Source organism: Bombina bombina, chromosome 9 (assembly GCF_027579735.1).
Source record: "Bombina bombina isolate aBomBom1 chromosome 9, aBomBom1.pri, whole genome shotgun sequence".
Taxonomy (NCBI): Eukaryota; Metazoa; Chordata; class Amphibia; order Anura; family Bombinatoridae; genus Bombina; species Bombina bombina.
The window spans coordinates 78,098,993-78,120,265 of NC_069507.1; the positions used below are offsets into that span (position 1 = coordinate 78,098,993).

At 34.8% G+C, this 21,273-nt stretch overlaps 1 protein-coding gene across 1 annotated transcript in view; it reads right to left on the bottom strand.

The window, feature by feature from the left end:
* The window catches only part of PCDH15 (protocadherin related 15), a 1,588,775-nt gene that overhangs the window by 862,343 nt on the left and 705,159 nt on the right, over nucleotides 1-21,273 (bottom strand). Inside the window, exon 16 of the mRNA XM_053692906.1 lies at nucleotides 7,568-7,696. Within this exon, the coding sequence (XP_053548881.1) occupies nucleotides 7,568-7,696 (129 nt within the window). The remainder of the gene's footprint in view (nucleotides 1-7,567; nucleotides 7,697-21,273) is intronic.

Consider the following 21,273-nt stretch of genomic DNA (forward strand, 5'->3'; position numbering starts at 1 on the left):
CACTTCCTGTTGGGGAGGAGTTAATATCCCATAAATAATGGATGATCCGTGGACTGGATACACTTAACAAGAGAAATATGAGTTTCATGTCCTTTTAAGTTAATTTTATTTAGCCCTTATTACTAAATAAAAACAAGTAGGGAGATGTTACCCTACTTATGGATTATGTTACATCTTTTTCTCTCTTTACAAAGCAAGGGGACAATATTATTGCTTTAAATTTGGTGCAAAGTATTGCTTCAAATTTGGTGCACTAGTAGATATAGGGATAAAAATGAAATGAATACATTACATAATATAGCTAACTTCCTTTTTTGGATAAATCTATTTGCACCATGTTTAATGCATGTAATACAAGTCCCACTCTCAACTTCGCACCAAATTTGATGCAACACTTTTCGCACCAATTTGACACAATACTCAAACTCCTAAACAACCCACTAACTAGTAAATTTTTCCACAACTACTTATTGGTAAATTCATAGCCATGTGATTAATGGAATCAGCCAATCTGATTGAAATATATATTTTCTACTAACACTAACAAATCAAATTGCTCTATACTTGAGTCATTGATCACTCATCAGAACTTGTAAGTGCCATTTGTTACATTGTGTATTATACTTTGAAATTATGTATATGTGAAATTAGTATTAAAGATAAACATTGATGATGACATTAGGCCACACAGTGTAATATTTGAATGATGTTTGATTTAATATAATCATAAAATGATAGCTCAAAGGTATAGTCTACCTAACATTAAACTGTCATGAGTCAGATACAGCAGAAATTAAAATCACCTCTTTACATGCAATTTTCAGTGTTTTTCTTCCTTCTCTTGAATTTCATTTTCATTAAGGAATGTCATCTTATATGCCAGACCATTTTTAACATCTGTTTAGGGGTGGTGTTTAAAACTAGACTGCAATCAGGAAGGGTTACACAGGTGCAAAGAGAAAACTGGCCAAGTTCTTAAAATAGCCATTGATTGCAAATTAATACATATGATACCCTGATACCCTTATTACATGTTATATTCACAATTATTCTTGCTCAGATTTATAATATATTTACACTATATACATATAGTGGTATAAATAAACACATATATGAAATACAACACGGTTTAGAACAAAAAAAGGAATTTAAGGATATGTAAATATGTTTGCAAAATATTTCCGACATAGCACACACACATATATATATATATATATATATATATATATATATATATATATATATATATATATAAACACACAAGTATGTGCAACGATATATGTACACATAAATAGAAAAATAACTTTCTATGAGATATAATTGTTTGTTCATGTATAAATCTATATCTAGATGAAAAATAAAAAAAAATAGCTTTAGAGAAATGGGCCTGTTCACGGACAGTAATAAAATGGTATAAATAAAGTTGGAAAAAAACAGAATATCCGCGACATTGATGACTCTTATTTTTAACAGTCCAATGCTCATCGCACCGTACTTGACGTGCGTGTTTTTGACAGACTTCTTAATAAATAAGGCCATCGTATGTAGATTCGCGCCAGAGATGTCTGGCTAGCATATTGACTACAGCGAATGCGCAGAGATTGATGCTTTGATAAATCGTCCCCTATATATGCAATCAAGCGAAAGTGTTAAATAGCGTGCCATTTGTAATCTGGCCATTAGTGTTTAAGAGTGCCTCTCATTTCAGATTGATATATTGTAGCATTAATTTGTCTATAAAAATGTTTGCTACTCTTCAACTAACATTAAATATTGATGTAAATATTGCAGTGGAATTTGAATTTTACCACTATTCATAGTGTCCTTGTCGTAGTAATATGTTAAAAATACACACACAAACTATTTTTTCTACATAGATTCATTATCAAAATTTTTAAATATACAGAATATATAAAAAATATAGCACAATATACTAAAATGTAATATGTAACATAATAAAACTCAGTATGTACATTACCTCAAACCATTATTTGTCCTGAAGCATACATAACATGACTGCATATATCACTTACAAGGGAGATTTTACCTTAACCCCAATTGTATAAGGTTTCTAAGCTAATTTCATAGACATTGCAGTTAAATACTAAATATTTACTGGTTTTATTTCTATTGATAAAACATTGGATGTATGATGTTAATAATAACTTAGATTTGGCCTTTGAAATTAATAAATAATTAATAAAATATTAATTAAAAAATAAAATAATATGTGTATACTAAATACTTATAACAATCTAGTAAAAACAGTTATCCTCTAAAAGTATCCAGTACATCATCAAAAGCATACACCATGAAATTATATAATTGCTTTTTTTTTTAAATATTTTGTATTACAATAGGCAGAAAAAATAAAAATAAATGTTATATTTTTTTAAATAAGATTGTGGCAGTAGCAGTTCTAGGGGGGAGCAAGGGGTGCAAAAGCACCCCAAAGCTTCTATTTTGCACCCCTCACTGATAAGAAGGATAAAGAAGGTCCAAATTACTACTCCATCCCCATGTCTTTGTTGCCCTCTAAACATCTGTGTCTTTTCTTACCCCTGCTAATGGAACACCCATAACTGCACGTTTACACCCCCCTCCCCACCCGTAAAACACCCACAACTTCACCTAAGAGTGCTAATCCCCCCAATAATAAAGTTTCTGGAACAGCCGCTGCATAGCAGATAAACCTAAGGCTGGATAGTAGATAACAAACCTAAGGTTGGATAGTAGGTAAACCTAATGTTGGATAGTAGATAACAAACCTAAGGTTGGATAGAAGATAACAAACCTAAGGTTGGATAGTAGGTAAACCTAATGTTGGATAGTAGATAACAAACCTAAGGCTGGATAGTAGATAACAAACCTAAGGTTGGATAGTAGGTAAACCTAATGTTGGATAGTAGATAACAAACCTAAGGTTGGATAGAAGATAACAAACCTGATGTTGGTAATATTTGAAAGCAAAAACAATAGGTATAAAAAGCTAAAAGATATTCTACATCACACAATGTTCATATGTTTTGTAAACACAGATAATATTGTGGGTTGTCTAAGTATGTCTGGGGTCTAAGTCTAAATGAATGGAAAAAATGGACAAAGCCCACTGAAATTGTGTATTGTGGACACTGACTTACCCTCCTTATATTATGTTTCCGGCATTACACAACTGACTGTGGTGGTTTCAGAAGAATGAGCATGAGTGCGTACAGGAGAAAGGGATTGGCTTTTAAAGATACTGCAGAATAATAGCTACTCAAACCAATCATTTTCTATTTATAAACCACAATGACTAAACCTTACTCTGCATAAGCTGCTAGTCTCTTGGTTAGTTTTGGTTATTTTTATATATAAGGATAACCAAAAGTTGCCTTGTTGTGACTCTAGAACCAATAGGTGCAAATTGATGTTGAGGTGTTCAGGGCTTTGGAATTAATAAGCAGGACCACTTAAAAGATCAGAAGGGTAATCTAAATTCAGGCCGAAGTCAGATACCAGGAGACTTGTATTAAATCACGAAGAAGAACAGAAGGAGAAGGCACAATAATTTAGTTGTGCTAAAACTGATGCCCTTCTGACATTCCAGAGTAGAAATAGGGCATGTTACATCTCTGTTGGCTAAAGCTGACATACCTCCAAGCCTTCAAATCAGAAGCAGCACAACTGACAGCATGGGGAGTGCTATCCTCAGACCTCTTCCTAGCACTACCCTAGCACAGCCAGGTAAAACTCTAGGACCATGACATTATATGAGCTTTAATACATATCTATTAAAACATACTCAATATTTGTTTATACTGTAACCTTTGATGAAGAATATACCAAGGTAGGTAGTGTTTATGTATCTCTGGAGCAATATATAGTGTCAGTTTTGCAAGAATGCATTTAACACTGCTGCAGTCTAGTGTAAAGAAATGTAGAACACTGTTAAAAGTATTCTTGCAAAACTGACACTATATATTGCTCCAGGCACTTATATATAGCATAACTAGGTAAGCTCTTTAACAAAGAATACCATGAAAAAAAAGTAAATGTGTATATTATAAGTAAAATAATTGTTTTAATTGAATGTACTATCTGTACTTTGTCCATTTGAGTGCTGTGAATGTGACAAGAACCTATGAATTGTAACATAATAGTAAGGTAATATATGACCAGCGCTATCTAAATATTCCATGTTCTTTATTAGTTTTACATTTAACAATAACATCACACAGAAAAATTGGCAGTCTATTAAAAAAGGTTGTGTTACTAATCAAAGTCTATATACAAATTATTTGCAGTACACATTTTTTTTGTGTTTAACCCCTTAACCAATTGGATGTGTATATACGTCAAGCGTTACAAAGCTCATCGTAATCTAATTCAAAATACATTACTGAACTTTTTTTTTTTTTTTTTTTAAATGTGAAAGATAATGTTGCATTTTAATAAATATAATGGAAAATCTACATAATGTATAATTAATTTTCAATATATATTCTATAAATAATTTAGGCACTGTATAACCAGTCTCACGTGTCACCATAAGATTGCTCTAGCCTCAATACTTCCTTCTATGATAAAATCTGTTTAATAGAAGTTTAGTGTTATAAAATGTGTATTTTTATATTGACAAAATTAATTTTGTAATTGCATATTATTTATTTTTATTCTATTGAAATCATAATGTTTAATTCAATTCAAATGTGTTCCATTAAGTTTACTATTAATGCTAAAGGTACAAAACTTTAAATACATATATCAAAATATTTTTTTGTAATCTTGAGTAACATTCTATAGATTATGCCTTTAAAATAAAAAGGGAAAAAAAGTATTAATGTCAGTCATATTAGCTTGCAATTAAAATATTTAGTTTGCATAATTTAAATAAATTCAAAATTAAAATCTTTATTTGTATGTATTAGACACAGGATGATGGAGTCATGAAACAGTAATTAGTTAACCAGATACTAATTTTAAATAAAGGATTTAATTTATGAAGTAGTGGAAGCTGTTCTGTAGCCTTTGCAATGCAAGCTAGCTAGGGACACTGAACTCAAATTTATTATTTTGTCATTCTGATAGAGCATGCAATTTTAAACAACTTTCTCATTTACTCCTATTATCAATTTTTCTTCGTTCTCTTGCTTTCTTTATTTGAAAAAGAAGGCATCTAAGCTATTTTGGGGTTCAGAACCATGGAAAGCACTTGTATATTGGTAGGTGAATTTACCCACCAATCAACAAGAACAACATAGTGTTGTCACCAAAAATGGGCCATCATCTAAACTTACATTCTTGCATTTCAAATAAAGATACCAAGAGAATGAAAAGAATTTGATAATAGGAGTAAATTAGAAAAATGCTTAAAATTGCATGCTCTATCTGAATCACGATAGAAAAAAAAATGGGTTCAGTGTCCCTTTAAGAACTGCACAAGTATTTACTTGTGAAATTATATCTACGGGTAGTGAACTGTCTCACTTAAAATCTTGTCCATCTTTATAATAACTTGGGACCCATTTGTAGTAAGTTTAATTTAATAAGAAAAAATATCTTTCAAAACATATTTTCTCTAATATTTCAATAGGTAAAAAAAAAACTGCTATAGGCCCCCATTTGTGAAGAAGTCAATATGTAAACATTCTGAATTGGAAACAGACACACAGCCTTTTGTCTTCCAACTAGACTGATTTAGTCCAAATTTAATAAACACAATGCTGAGTATGCTTGCATTACATTAAATAATCAAGCACAACTGATAAATAAGAAATAATCAAATAGGTGACAGTATATATGTATATATATATATATATATATATATATATATATATACGAAAGTTCATAGGGATTTGCACTCTCACCTCTTAAGATACGAGCCAGGGTGTCAGAAACAACAATATGCAATTCCAAGTAATAGATCCGCACTCGCTGGACTTTCAAAAAACAATGGTTAATTGTGTACAGTGACGTTTTGGGGAGCCAACTGTCCCTGTGGTCTGATGAAGGGGACAATTGGCTCCCCGAAACATCACTGTACACAATAAACTATTGTTTTTTTAAAGTCCCGCGAGTACGGATCTATTACTTGGAATTATATATATATATGTAGCGGGTAAAGTAAGAAATTGGGTAATCCTAGCATTACCCGGGTAAACCTGGCATTACCCTAGCAGCTTTGGGTAAAGCCTGATGTAACATGATAAATCTTCTCAGAGTGCAATGAGCCACTGCATCAAACATATATATGATGCACTGTAATTCACATATCTTCACTATCTTTTTTGCCTCCACCTGTGGGGTTAAATAACACAGTTCCCTGCAGTACATTGCTTTCCATGTATCCGTATTACGTTTTATGGAAAGCAGCCTATGGCTCACATGGAAACAGAGGTTTAACTCCTCTTCTTATTGGACATATAAAGGGTATTCTCTGTAATCTGTGAGCTACAAGCTTACAGAACAAATATTTTATTAAATCTAGGCTAAGCTTAGCTTCTTCAAGACCTTCAAGGTCATAAGACCAAAATCATTCTGGCCACATCTCAATAAACACATAAAAATGATTTGAGATGTAGAGTGCATGGACATTTGTGAACAAAGACCTTCCTGCAGTATTACGAGCTTCACATATTCAAGACTTTATTATAATACTTTGTGACATATGCCTCTTACCATATTTCAAGCCAAAGCTCATTTAAGTTTTTCACATATAATACAATTAATCACTGACAAAATTAAATACATTGAACTAAAAATATGTTTTAGAACCAAAAACAAAGAAGACAATTTATAAAGGTTAATATTATGAAACGGGTTCCAAAAATGTCAAATTTAAAAATGAATTTGAATTGTAGACACTTTTCCAGGTATCTGAAGAATGAAGATTGGCAAATGTTTCATTCAAAATAAAGAATACTTGCTGTATTTGGTTGTTATAAACACATATTTGAAGAGATTCAACCAACTTTTTTTGCAGAAATAATGTTATTTTTCTGTTTTTCAATTATAATTTTCTTCAATATAAGGAAATCAGTATTCAAATGTAGTATTTTAATTTTACATTCAATATTAGAATGTAAATATCCAGTTAGCAAAAATAATACTATGATTTGATGATTTTCCCAAATCTATTTAGGAAAGAATTTAACAAAAGTGATGTAAAGGTGATTAACAAACAGATGGCTGTTAGGGAAATTTGGAGCACTTTAACATTAACCTAAAATTAGTAGGCTTGTTAGTAAATGTATTTATTTATTTAAAGAAATATAGTTAAATATAATTGCAGTGAATACATACTTATTTACACAAAACATGAAAGCTGATACCGTAATATTTTTATAAAAACAAGAATTATCAATTTCCTATAGACATAAACAGTGTGAAAATCTAAATGTAGACATAAAACTACAGAGGACAAACAAAGGAAAAACAAATAAAATTGATTATATTTTTACTTTATGACCTCCATGCAATTTCACTTCTACCGAAATAAAGAAAAGATTGTTTGCAAATGGCTAAATGCATAAAGGATTAAATAACTATCTTTTGGATTACAACAATTAAGGAATGGTCCACTCACCCTTACTTGACCCACAAATGCATTAACTTCTTCTTCTTGGACAGATAAATTTCTAGGCAAGTAGAGATCAAAGGTTGGGCCATTGTCATTTACATCCGTCACAACAATGTTAACAGTAGCAGTTGATGTCTATAAAAAACAAATAAAAGTTAATAGCTGTTGGACAGTGTAGAAGAAATTTCTCGGAAAACATTATGGATGGCTCTGCGTACCCTATTTACATTTGTTTAGTAAAGTGTACTTTTGTTTTTTTTTCACATCAATGCTTGACGTCTTTTCAAAACAAAATTGCTTGAAAAGCTGTCATGTACCTTGTCATTCAAAAGTGAAAAGTAAAATACTTGACAGATTATTGAAAGCAATTTAACAAAAAAAAAAATGTACAGTAGTTTTGAACTAGAGTAACGCATTTTTTTTTACTTAATTACATTTCCCAGGACATGAAATATCATGAAAATATATTCTTAAAACATTTGTTGGTAAAATAATTAAAAATAATATTTATTTATAAGGCATATTTCCCATTTTTTAATGATTGTAATCATAACCTCTCTATGAAGTGAATTTGCAGAATATGTAAAAATAATTTATAATAATACAATAATAATAATAATAATAATAATAATAATATAATGTATATTCACAACAGATATCTGTTTATTATTTACTCAGAAAGTATATATATATATATATATATATATATATACATATATGTATGTGTGTGTGTATATATATATATACATATATGTATGTGTGTGTGTGTATATATATATATATATATATATATATATACACACACAAAATCCAAGAAGGTAAAAACACTCCTGGTGAATAGAAAAAGACAGCAGCCTGTAATGCCCTAGGTGCGCTTCAAAGTAAATACACAGTTCAATAAATCGAAAGGCACTCACAGGGTCTTAAGCATGATAATCCATTTAATTGCTGATGTTTCTGAGTCGCCCCCATTCTCAAAACAAGTTATAACTTACAAACATACACTCACCCTTTTTATCTAAACAAACTGCCACCATTGCGATGTTCCTGGAGGCATCCCGGATGTTGCCGACGCCACGTGACCTCCACGTCATTATCTCCATCATCGTGGCAACCGGACACCATGCCAGGAGCGTCTATAAGCAATAAAAACAGACAGTGACTCATATAGGAGCGTGGTGCTTACATCTGCATAGACATCATAGTTACCACAGTTCTAAGGGAGAGATTAAGGAGCGCTAAGTGACAATATACAGGCTAATCACATATAAAGAGATAATGAGATAAGCACATATGAAAAAAGACACATATGAAAAAGGCACATAAGAAAATATAAGAACATAATATTGCTCTAGGAGATCACTCACTATATAATAGTTCTGCACCTGTAATAACCTGGCTAGTCTTATACTCAAACAACCTGCATTTATGAAACATGATGTCTAAAATATTAGAGCTATAGTAAGACCTAAAGGGATAAGGGAATACAATCAGTCTAAATGTTTTAATCTATAAAAACAGCAGCCTAGCCACTAGAAAGACATACATAACAGACCTTATAAAGACTGGACTAACAGTCTATAACCATATACGCATATGTCTAAGCTATATGAGCTGCATTCATATGCCTGACAGGGGACAGCTTATTACAATATACTAGCTTTACTTATGGTATGGTTATGCACGTCACTCTGTGCTTGATCTGAAATTTCTTGGTGGGGTATTGAAGGCTACATTTATTCCCCTAAGCAACGGAAGCAAGCAGGTTTGATTTTCAGCAAAGTAGCATTTGAGTAGCAATTTATAGGGTCAATGTCTCTCCGGGACCAATTAATAAAAACTCACCCTATAAATTGCTACACAAATGCCACTTGGCTGAAAATCAAACCTGGTTGCTTCCATTGCTTAGGCTGTACTACCTGTGGGGGTCTGACCACCATACTCCAAGAAATTTCAGATCGAGTACAGAGTGACTTGCACTACGAAATACATTTTCTATCTACTCTATTGTATATGGGGCATGTTTTATGTCGGGAAGATGGTGGATGACTTAAGAACGAGGATGGCCAACCACCGGTCTGCAGTAAGGTCAGCCACAGAAAAAGGAACATCTGACCAACCGGTGGCCAGGCACTTCGCAAAGGCAGGCCATAGGGTGTCTGGCTTGAAGTATATCATCACACTCTCTCATGGTGGTAACAGAGCCAATGTGCTGTTACAAAAGGAGTCCAGATAGATCTACAATTTGGGGACTATGGCCCCACAAGGCCTCAATGTACATCTGGACTGGCACTGTTGTCTATAAGTTTAGCATAACCTTACCATAAGTAAAGCTAGTATATTCTAATAAGCTGTCCCCTGTCAGGTATATGAATGCCGCTAATATAGCTTAGACATATGCGTATATAGTTATAGACTCTTAGTCCAGTCTCCATAAGATCTGTCATGTATGTCTTTCTAGTGGCTAGGCTGCTGTTTTTATAGATTAAGGCATTTAGACTGATAGTTTGTATTGCCCTTTCCCTTTTGGTCTTACTATAGCTCTAATGTTTTAGACAGCATGTTTCATAAATGCAGGTTGTTTGAGTATAAGACTAGCCAGGTTATTACAGGGGCAGATCTATTATATAGTGAGTGATCTCCTAGAGCAATATTTTCTTCTTATATTTTCTTGGGAGCCTTTTTCATATGTGCCCTTTTTTCATACGTGCTTATCTCATTATTTCTTTATATGTGCTTAGCCTGTATATTGTCACTTAGCGCTCCTTCATCTCTCCCAAGGAACTGTGGTAACTGTGATGTCTATGCAGATGTAAGCACTGCACTCCTATATGATTTACTGTCTATGTTTTTATTGCTTATAGACGCTCCTGGCATGGCGTCCGGTTGCCACGACGACGGAGATCATGACATGGAGGTCACGTGATGCCGGCAACTTCCGGGACGCCTTAAGGAACGTCGCAATGGTGGCGGATTCTTTTAGATAAAAAGGGTGAGTGTATGTTTGTAAGTTATAACTTGTTTTGAGAACAGGGAGACCCCAAAATGTCAGCAATTAAATGGATTATGATGTTTAAGACCCTGTGAGTGCCTTCTGATTTATTGAAATATATATATATATATATATATACAGTATATATATATATATATATATATATACCGGTATATATATATATATATATATCTCCACCTTTTAAGTGGTGTACTGCAATCATCCCAATACAATACGATAAGGATGATTGACACCTCTTGCTAGCGGCCGATAGACAGCGAATGTGCAGGAAACAGGATTGCCCAAGCATTTGACAAGAAATTATTGTGCAATGTTAAATGCCGACAGCATATGCTGACGGTATTTAGTGATGTCGGGTGGACATGATTCACTACAGCAAATCATGTCTGCCCAGCATTTAATAAATTGACCCCATAGACTTCAATGGAGAAAAAAACAAAAAAATCACTTAGCCAAGTGTGCTAAACTGACATTAAATATTAATATTTCACATTCCAATGTTCTTCACAAAGAAGAAAAGGTTCTATTTATTTTTAAATAAATATTTCTTATATATATCTGATGGTTTGCTATATATATTTTTATGTATATAGATGATTTTATATAGGTATATATATATATATATATATATATATATATATACATATATACAGTATATATATACGTTTCAGTGTGCAATTACACCTTTGTCAAATGTCAGGTTTAGCTCCAAATAACATAACACTACATAACACTACATAAATCCATCTGTCTTAAATACCCATTAAAATCATTAGCTCCGCCGTATTGACCCATGGTGACGTCATCATGCTACGGCACCAACGTGACGTGTCACCACCAATCGGCTTACACCTCATTGTCATGGTAACGTATACATGGAAGTAAGATTGTTTACATTGTCTTGTAAGGGAAAATGATGTGCGATTAGCAATCATAGGTACACTGTACTAAGTGCTACATTGTTATAGTGATATGAGGATCCATGCAAATCGCAACCACAGATGGTATAACATTATCATCAATAGCCATCAAACACAATATTCACTTGTACTGCGTACATCCATCATCCCATTACCAAGAGGAAAACTACTGCCAATGTATACAGTTAAAAACATATATCCAAATCAAATAATATCCCAAAGGAATATAAACACACAATTGTAAATATATGCATTTACACAGAGCAACAACATAGCATAGCATTATTTATAGAGATGTTACCCAACCATATACATCCTCAATTGACCCTTATACCTCCTTCATAACTCCAGGAATATAGGTAGAGACCTGTTTTTTGTACCCACTAGAATGAACATCTATGTGGATCCACATCAGGTAATCTCTTTATGCCATTGTATTGATGTGTGAGTCCAGTCACCAATCAAGGTATTCGGTCCTTTTGGTATCAGGGTGTCCAATTTATGGATCCATTTGGTTTCCATTTGCAGAAGCTTTTTAGCCCCGTTGCCACCCCTAACTAAAGGAGGGACATGGTCGATCAGCATTGATCTAAGACTTGAGATGCTGTGGTTATACTTGCTGAAGTGGCGTGCCACTGGTTGTTCCGAATCTCCCTTACTGAGGGCCTCCCGGATGGCACAACGATGGCCATCCTGTCTCTGAAGCTTGTCACCATCTTTCCAATATACACCAAAGAGCATGGACAGATTAACATGTATATAACATGTGTACTTGTGCACGTTAGCCTGTGGTGGATGGTGTAACGTTTGTTGGCGTGGGGATGTTGGAATGTTTGCCCCCTCATCATGCTGTTGCATGTTATACAGCTTCCGCATGTGAAGCAACCCTTCTTTGAGGTCTTTAACCAAGTATCCTTGTTATAGCATTCAATTGGATCGGTTTTCACCAATAGATCCCTTAGGTTATCTGGCCTTCGATATACCATCCATGGTGGTTTCATCCTTTGCTATGGAAGTGATGAATCCGATTTGAGAAGAGATCAATGCTGTTGTACCGACCTTTTCAGCCTCTCACACATAGGGGTGTATGTGGTCACAAAATGCAATTGCTTGACATCCACACTGGATTCCTTGCGCTTGTTTTCCATTGGCACACCCAGTAACCTCTTCTTGGTAGCTTGAACCATTTTACTGCCATAACCTCTTGTTACTAGTTTATTCTCCATCTCTGTCAGCTGCTTCATCATAGTGGGTACCTCACTGTTATAACTAATGACTCGCGTAAGTTGAGAGGTGACTATCCCCGTCTTTTGGTGTCTGGGATGGAAGCTCCTAGCTTCCAATAAGGAATTGCGGTCAGCTGGTTCCATATATAACGACATACCAATCCCAGGCATCAACCTTGTATATATTAAGGTCTAAAAATGTATCACAGTGTAACTGTATTCCAATTTAAATCATATTGGACAGTCCATTGAGTTCAAACATGACACCCACTGTTACAACTCGATTGTATTACCCCCCCCCCACACCAAAAACACATCATCGATGTAGCACAGTAGCATACATAATATCTGATGTGGGGGTGAACAAACGGTTTCATGGCCACCTGCTCATACCACCCCATGTAAAGACTAGCATATGGGGGTGCCATGGTTGAACCCATGGCTGTCCCAGAGATTTGTAAGTAATAGTCCCTTTTGAATCTAAAGAAATTATTTTTAAGACATAGAGTTAACAGCTCACAGAGGAATTCGATAGGGGATCCCTCATAAAGAGGGTTACCAGTCACCATGGACCTGACAGCCGCAACATCTCCACTATGGGGAATCGAGGTGTATAGGCTGTCCACAAACATGGTGACTAGGATATCACTGGCCTGAAGCCCTTCATTGTTCCTCAGAATTGTTATTAAATTGGGTGAATCTTGTAGATACGCTGGGGTACCTTTTACCACTGGCTGTAGATGGAAATCTATATAGATGGCCAAGTTAGACAATAATGAATCCCTGGCAGACACTATAAGTCTGCCAGGGGGATCCTTAAGGGTTTTATGTACCTTAGGTAGTAAATAAAATATGTGTTTTTTTGGATGGTAAGTAGTTACAAAAAAATCAACCTCCTGTTCAGATAGTAAACTGGACTCATACCCCCTTTTCAGATATTCATTAATTGCCCTTTTAAAGCTCATTGTGGGATCTCCTTTCAGTTTTACATAGACTGTTCTATAATCAACATAGTCCTGTATGACAATGGACCAGCCCTTGTCAGCCGGGCGAATGATTATACTGCTGTCATTACTTAGATCTTTAATGGCCAGTCGTTCCTCTTTATTTAAATGTAAGTGGGTAAGGGCAGATAACCTAAGGGATCTATTGGTGAAAACTGATCCAATTGAATGATATAACAAGGATACTTGGTTAAAGACCTCAAAGAAGGGTTGCTTCAAGTGCGGGACCTGTATAACATGCAACAGCATGATGAGGGGGAAAACATTCCAACATCCACACCAACAAACGTTACACCATCCACCACAGGCTAACGTGCACAAGTACACAAGTTATATACATGTTAATCTGTCCATGCTCTTTGGTGCATATTGGAAAGACGGTGAAAAGCTTCAGAGACAGGATGGTCAGCCATCATTGTGCCATCCAGGAGGCCCTCAGTAAGGGAGATTCGGAACAACCAGTGGCACACCACTTCACCAAGTATAACCACGGCGTCTCAAGTCTTAGATCAATGATGATCGGCCATGTCACTCCTTTAGTTAGGGGTGGCAACAGGGCTAAAAAGCTTCTGCAAATGGAAACCAAATGGATCCATAAATTGGACACCCTGATACCAAAAGGACTGAATACCTTCCTTGACTTTTCACCATTTTACACCAAATGATTGGTTACTGGACTCACACATCAATACAATGGCAGAATACCAAATGGGTCACCCTAAGAGTAATGGGTAAGCCAGACGTGGAGCCCTTGCACACATGCCCTTAGAGAGATACAACTGCACCTCACTGACGAGGCCCACAGAAGACCAAAACGATCGTCTGGGGTTGTTGCTTCCCTTGTTCAGAGAAGAATTGCCTGGTATTTCGGCACTGGACTGTCATTGGGCAGGATCAGACTGATATGCTACAGGATATTTTTTCTCTGTGAAGGGGCATAGTGTGCAAAAAGAACGCGCACCCTGAGTTGCAATTTAAATGAACAGGCATGGAAGTTATTCTAGCTTTTGTTCTATCTCAGGAGTGCTGTTCTCTTTCTCTTTTTTCACACATATATATATATATATATACATACATACATACAGTATATATATTTAGGAATATCTATTCAAAATAATTTAGAACTTTCTCCCTAATGTGAAAAATTTACAGTAAAGTTTAACACTTTATTAACAATGAATATTGCATAATTATGATTTACATGTTTTCATCTACTTGATTGCAATGGGCTACCAATGTGTATATATATATATATATATATATATATATATACATACATTGGAAGCCCATTGCAATCAAGTAGATGAAAACATGTAAAATCATAATTATGCAATATTCATTGTTAATAAAGTGTTAAACTTTACTGTAAATTTTTCACATTTTCAGAAACTAAAAAGAAAGGGTTAATGGTGAGGCACTATAAACATAAATTATCTTTATTGTTTAACCTTTTGATCTTTTATTAAAAAATAAACAAACATACTTTTCTCTCAAGATATGAAACAATTCCACAACAGAGATGTATCCAAAAAAATATGTTAAAGGGACATAAAACAAGTTGGGATAGAGATAAAATATAATATGTACTTTAATTACTTTATCTACAAATGTATACTATAGTGCCTCGCCATTAACCCTTTCTTTTTAGTTTCTGAATTATAAAGTCTAACTCCCCCCACACATTTCCTTCTATGGCTGTATCTATATCCATTGTTGTTTTGGTAGAAGGCAAATTTGAATAGGGATTATCTGCTGGAGCATGCCTAGAAGTGTGAACTTAGTTGAAATACAATGCCTGTGTCTAAACACTGATAAGAGGGGTGGAGTTGGCTTCTCCAGGCAGCTTAGCTATGTAATTCATTTTGCTTATTTTTGAGTAATTATTTTAAAATACTTGCCAGCAATTTTTAAACAATTGTTTTATGCAAACTATTTTTTTTAATTAATTAGCCCTTTTAGGATATGCACAGATCTCAACCTGTTTTATAGAAGTTTAAAAATATGTTTGGCACAATTTTTGGCACCCTTGTAGTCAATACTTTGTGCTACTTCTCTTTGCCAAGATAACAACTCTGAGTTTTCTCCTATAATGCCTGATGAGGTTGGAGAATACATGGCAAGGGATCTAGAACATTTCTCCATACAGAATTTCTCCAGATTCTTCAAATTTTGAGGTCAACGCTGGTGGACACTCCTCTTCAGTTCACCCCACAGGTTTTCTATAGGGTTCAAGTCAGGGGAATGGCATGGCCATAACAGGACCTTGATTTTGTGGTCAGTAAACTATTTTTTGTTGATTTGGATGATGCAATGTATCCTAACAAAATGTCCATGTGCTGTGGCAGAAAAACATCCACAATACATTAAAGAACCACTATCACATTTAACTGTGGGCATGAGGTACTTTTCCATATAGCCAACTCTCTGTATGCGCCATACCCACCTCTGGTGTTTATTTCCAAAAATCCCTATTTTCGTTTCATCTGACCAAAAATTCTGATCCCATTTGACGTTCCAGTAGTGTCTGGCAAACTGAAGGCGCTTGAGATTATGTTTGTATGAAAGTAGATACTTGTTTCTTGAAACCCTTCCAAACAACTTGTGGTGATGTAGGTGACGTCGGATTGTAGTTTTGGAGATTTTCTGACCCCCCAAGATTCAACTAACTTCTGCAATTATCCAGCTGTGATCCTTGGAGATATTTTGACCACTTAAACCATCCTCATCACAGTGCGTTGAGACAATATAGACACATGTCCTCTTCCAGGTTAATTCATAAAATTTCCAGTTGACTGGAACTACTATTGACCTGATCGTGGAAATGGGCATTTTCAATGCTATTGCTATTTTCTTATAGCTGTTTCCCATTTTGTGAAGCTCAACAATCTTATCCCGCACATCACAGCTATATTCCTTGGTTTTACCCATTGTGATGAATGACTAAGGAAATTTGACCTATGTGTTACATCATATGTATACCCCTGAGAAATAGGAGGTCATGGTTAAACAATTTCCTGTTCCTAGTCACCCAGGTGTGCTAACAATTTTTCACAGCCTTCTTTGCTAATATTTACCAAGATTGCCAATATTAGTGGAGGGCTATATATTTATATATATATATATATATATATATATATATATATATATATATATATATATATATATATATATATATATATATATATATATATATATATATATATATATATATATACACACACACACACACACACATACATACACACATACATATACATATTTAGACCTGTGTATGTACTGTATGTATCTCTATGTTAAAGCCCTTTGCATGCCTTTTTTTTCTTACACCTGAGACCCCATATCATTGAGCCCTTATAACTTTTTATGCAATATTTTTTTTTAAATAATTTTTAACGGACAGTGTTATTATGAGCGTAAATTATTTTAATTGTATTTTTTATGTATTTTGTGCACCATTTTTGTCTCATGTAACAGTTAACTGAGTTCTGAAGACGCACGTTAATTTCAATTGTGCTCAAGTGAACACATTTACTTTCAACTCGTAATATGCACACCACTTCCGACATACCATGATAAACCCCTTATCGCTTATGTGCAAAAGTTTGTGCGTTACTCATTATTATATGATTGCTGATTATGCAGTTCTACTGTATTTAATAGTCTTTTAACTGGCAACTGGTTTTCATTAAAAACAAAAAATATATATTTGACAAAATATGCAGCAAGAAAAGAATTTAGATCATGTTTTGCATTTAGATCATGTTTTGCAGTAGTTAATTGAAACAACTTAGCTGATAGAACATAGCTACTGTACATCATGTTGGCCAACATTGTTTACTGGAAAAGGATCAGCGCTTGGTAAAAATCTGCAGTAGTAATAGAACATCTTTTTGTTTTGTTCAGTCTAAATAAATGGAACATTTATTCCATTCCACATGTTTCATAAACATATCATCACCGTGGTTATCCTGAGGATGTGAAATAAATTTTGAAAATGTAAGCACACTTTTATTGTCATGTACTCTCACCTCGGAGGTCTTTTGATTGGGGATTACCTGCAATGAAACACATCTGTGCATCTAACAGAAGTTTTATGTCAGTATGGGAAATGGAACTTGCTGCAGGTTGGAATCATTTTTGTTCACAAATTGCCACAAGCTGAGATCAATCTTTTTTCATGTTATATCCTGCTGGTGACTTCAGAGGAATGAAACAACTGCTCTTCAAAGCTATTTTACTTCTTTATAAAATGTTAATGTGCCTGTTATCAACAAAAGACTTATGTTGCTCAGATTCAAATCCTTATGTGTCAACAGGTATCATCAAACATTTAATAAATGTGCTACTCATGAGGTATAAACAGATGTCTAGAGGGAAATAATTTTTAAGGTTTTGTAAGATGAAGATTAAAAATAAATTAATTTATATTTGCAAACCAACATACAGTAGAAGGAAATCTATCTATCTATCTATCTATCTATCTATCTATCTATCATCTATCTAAGGGCCGGATTGGCCTACCAGGATACCAGGCGATTTCCCGTTGGGCTGCACCAGCTGGAGCTTGAAAGCTACAATTTATGGGGTGATTAATGGATGCAATTGGGTTGTAGGGTGCCTATATAACATAAATCTGGCACTTTTATTCAATGTAAAGTAATATAATTTAATTCTGAAAAAAAATATTGAGGAAGGAGTATCCAAAAAATCCCTTTTGAGAAATATGGGGTTACTGACTCAATGGAAAATAGGGCTAGTTTTCATATTTTCTAGGGCTGCTTTTTATTCCCAGTCAGGCCCTGATCTTTTATGTCCTGAGAACTGGGGTAGCAATTTCACTAGTACTGAGAAACTAAACTTGACACAAGAATGCATTATAACAATAGCAGTGTTTATTCTAAATGTATTGCAATAATATAAAGCCGTAATAGGAAGGTAATGATTAAACTATAAACGTTACCTATCTTAGGATTTTGAAAAAGGCATATGTTAGACCACTATCTCAGATGTTGCCAAAAAACTTCTCCCTCGATCAATCCTGCCCCCCCTTGTAACAAGTCTAACAATTAAAACAGTTATGTTAATCATATATATCTCAAAATAAAATATATTCTCTCACAGGCACAAACCATGCCCAAATTGTAATGTGCCCCCTCTTCCTTCTAGATAAGGACTCTGCTGTGAGAACAAGGCAGTGAGAGTAGAATAGATAAATACATGTGTAACTTTATTAAAGCATTTTCATTAAAGGCATATATGTGCTAAATATGTATATATATACACAGTAGTAGTAAACCCACACCTGGCTAGGGTGTAAGGCATACCAAAAAAGCAGGCAACACATGATCTAGTGACAAAAGCCTCCATAAGCTTAAAGCAACAAATAAACAATTGGGCCTTAACCCATAACGTTTTGGTTTGCACAGGAACCTTAATCAAATGGAGGCCGTAACAGACATAAGTGAGATTACAACAAACCCCCTCTTATATACCCCTAAATGTGATTACCTTAACATATTCAAATCCCATCTGTGATGCCGAGCGAGCAAACTGAGAAGCTGACAGGGCGAGCATTGCCGGAACGCATTTTGATGAAGTCATTGCACACTGCCAAGGAAAACATAGGCAGCATAAAGGGAGTAATGGCAACGGAGTGGCCTAGCGCGTTTCACGGGTAAACTGCTTCGTCAAAAGCTTCTGACAAAGCGGTTTACCCATGAAATGTGTTAGGCCACGCCCACCTTATGTCAGCATCCGGCGAAACTTTGAAGCAAGTGTTTGTGCTTCTACGGATTACTTGGCAAATATACTATTGGGCACATTCAAGACACATTCTTATCCCTGGTGGATTTAGGGTGCCTTTTTTTACAAGCCCAGGTATTTGGCCATAGTGTAACAATTTTAATTTTTTCAAACACAGCTGTCAATTTGAACTGCAATATGGCAGCTTTCTAGCTTTCAAGGAACAGTGTCCTTCTCCTGTTGAAAACAGCACTGTTTGCAGATCAACTTAAAGGACCAGTAAACAGTAGATTTGCATAATCAATAAATGTAAGATAACAAGACAATACAATAGCATTTACTCTGAATTTCAAATGAGTAGTAGATTTTTTTCTAACACATTTCAAAGTTATGTATATTTCCACTCCCCCTGTACCATGTGATAGCAATCGACAAATCACAAATGCATATACGTATAGTCTGTGAGTTCTTGCACATGCTCAGTAGGAGCTAGTGACTCAAAAAGTGTAAATATAAAAGACTGTGCACATTTTTTTAATGGAAGTAAATTGGAAAGTTGTTTAAAATGACATGCTGTATCTGAATCATGAAAATGTAATAAAACCTGAGTATTTCTTTAAGAGATACATCTTTAACCTATTTAATGAGATGTTTTCGTTGTGAACTTTTATCTTTATTATATTAAACATATTGCACTATGAGAAGTGCTTTTGTGCGCTTGTTTTTATAGATAACACATTTCTTTTGGACTTGGATTCACTACCTGAGGGGTTCCCAAAAAGCAGCCAGCACCACTCGTGGTTAATCAGACCCAACAAGAGGAAAATACTCTATTTATCACTTCAGATAAGCTTATTGCTATTTTTATTACCTTATTATTTAGGTTTTTTGTTTTATGAGCTTCAAATTTGAATTGAAATATATCGTTTGTGTGTGCGCAGCTATTATCAGCAAATAACTTTCGGCTAGATTACGAGTTTTGCGGTATGAGTGAAAAAGCAGCGTTATGGCTCTTTTTCACTACCGCTGGTATTACGAGTCTTGCAGGTTTAGCTGCACAGCACACTTATTTGGCCGTAACACAACGTAACTACCGCAGCTTTTAAAAAGTCCTTTTTCAATGAGACTTCCACAGCACCGGTATTACGAGTCTGCCTGGGAGGCCAAAAAGTGAGCGGTGCAGCCTATACCTTCAAGATCCATAAACTGAAAGTCAGTAGTTATGGGTTTTACTTTACAACGCCGTAACATAAAACTCATAACTAAAGTGCTAAAAAGTACACTAACACCCATAAACTACCTATTAACCCCTAAACCGAGGCCCTCCCGCATCGCAAACACTAAAATAAAATTATTAACCCCTAATCTGCAGTTCCGGAGATCGCCGCCACTATAATAAACATATTAACCCCTAAACTGCCGCCCCCGACACCGCCGGCACCTACATAATACTTATTAACCCCTAATTTGCCACCCCTAACATCGCCGCCACCTACCTATACTTATTAACCCCTAATCTGCCGCCCCCAATGTCGCCACCACCTACATTACACTTATTAACGCCTAATCTGCTGCCCCCAATGTTGCCGTCACCTACATTACACTTATTAACCCCTAATCTGCTGCCCCCAATGTTTCGCCGCCACCTACATTACACTTATTAACCCCCAACGTAAACTAAAGGTATTAATCCTTAAACCTAACACTAACCCTAACACCCACCAACTTTAATGTAATTAAAATAAATCTAAATAAAACCTATTATTAATAACTTAATAATTCCTATTTAAAACTAAATACTTACCTA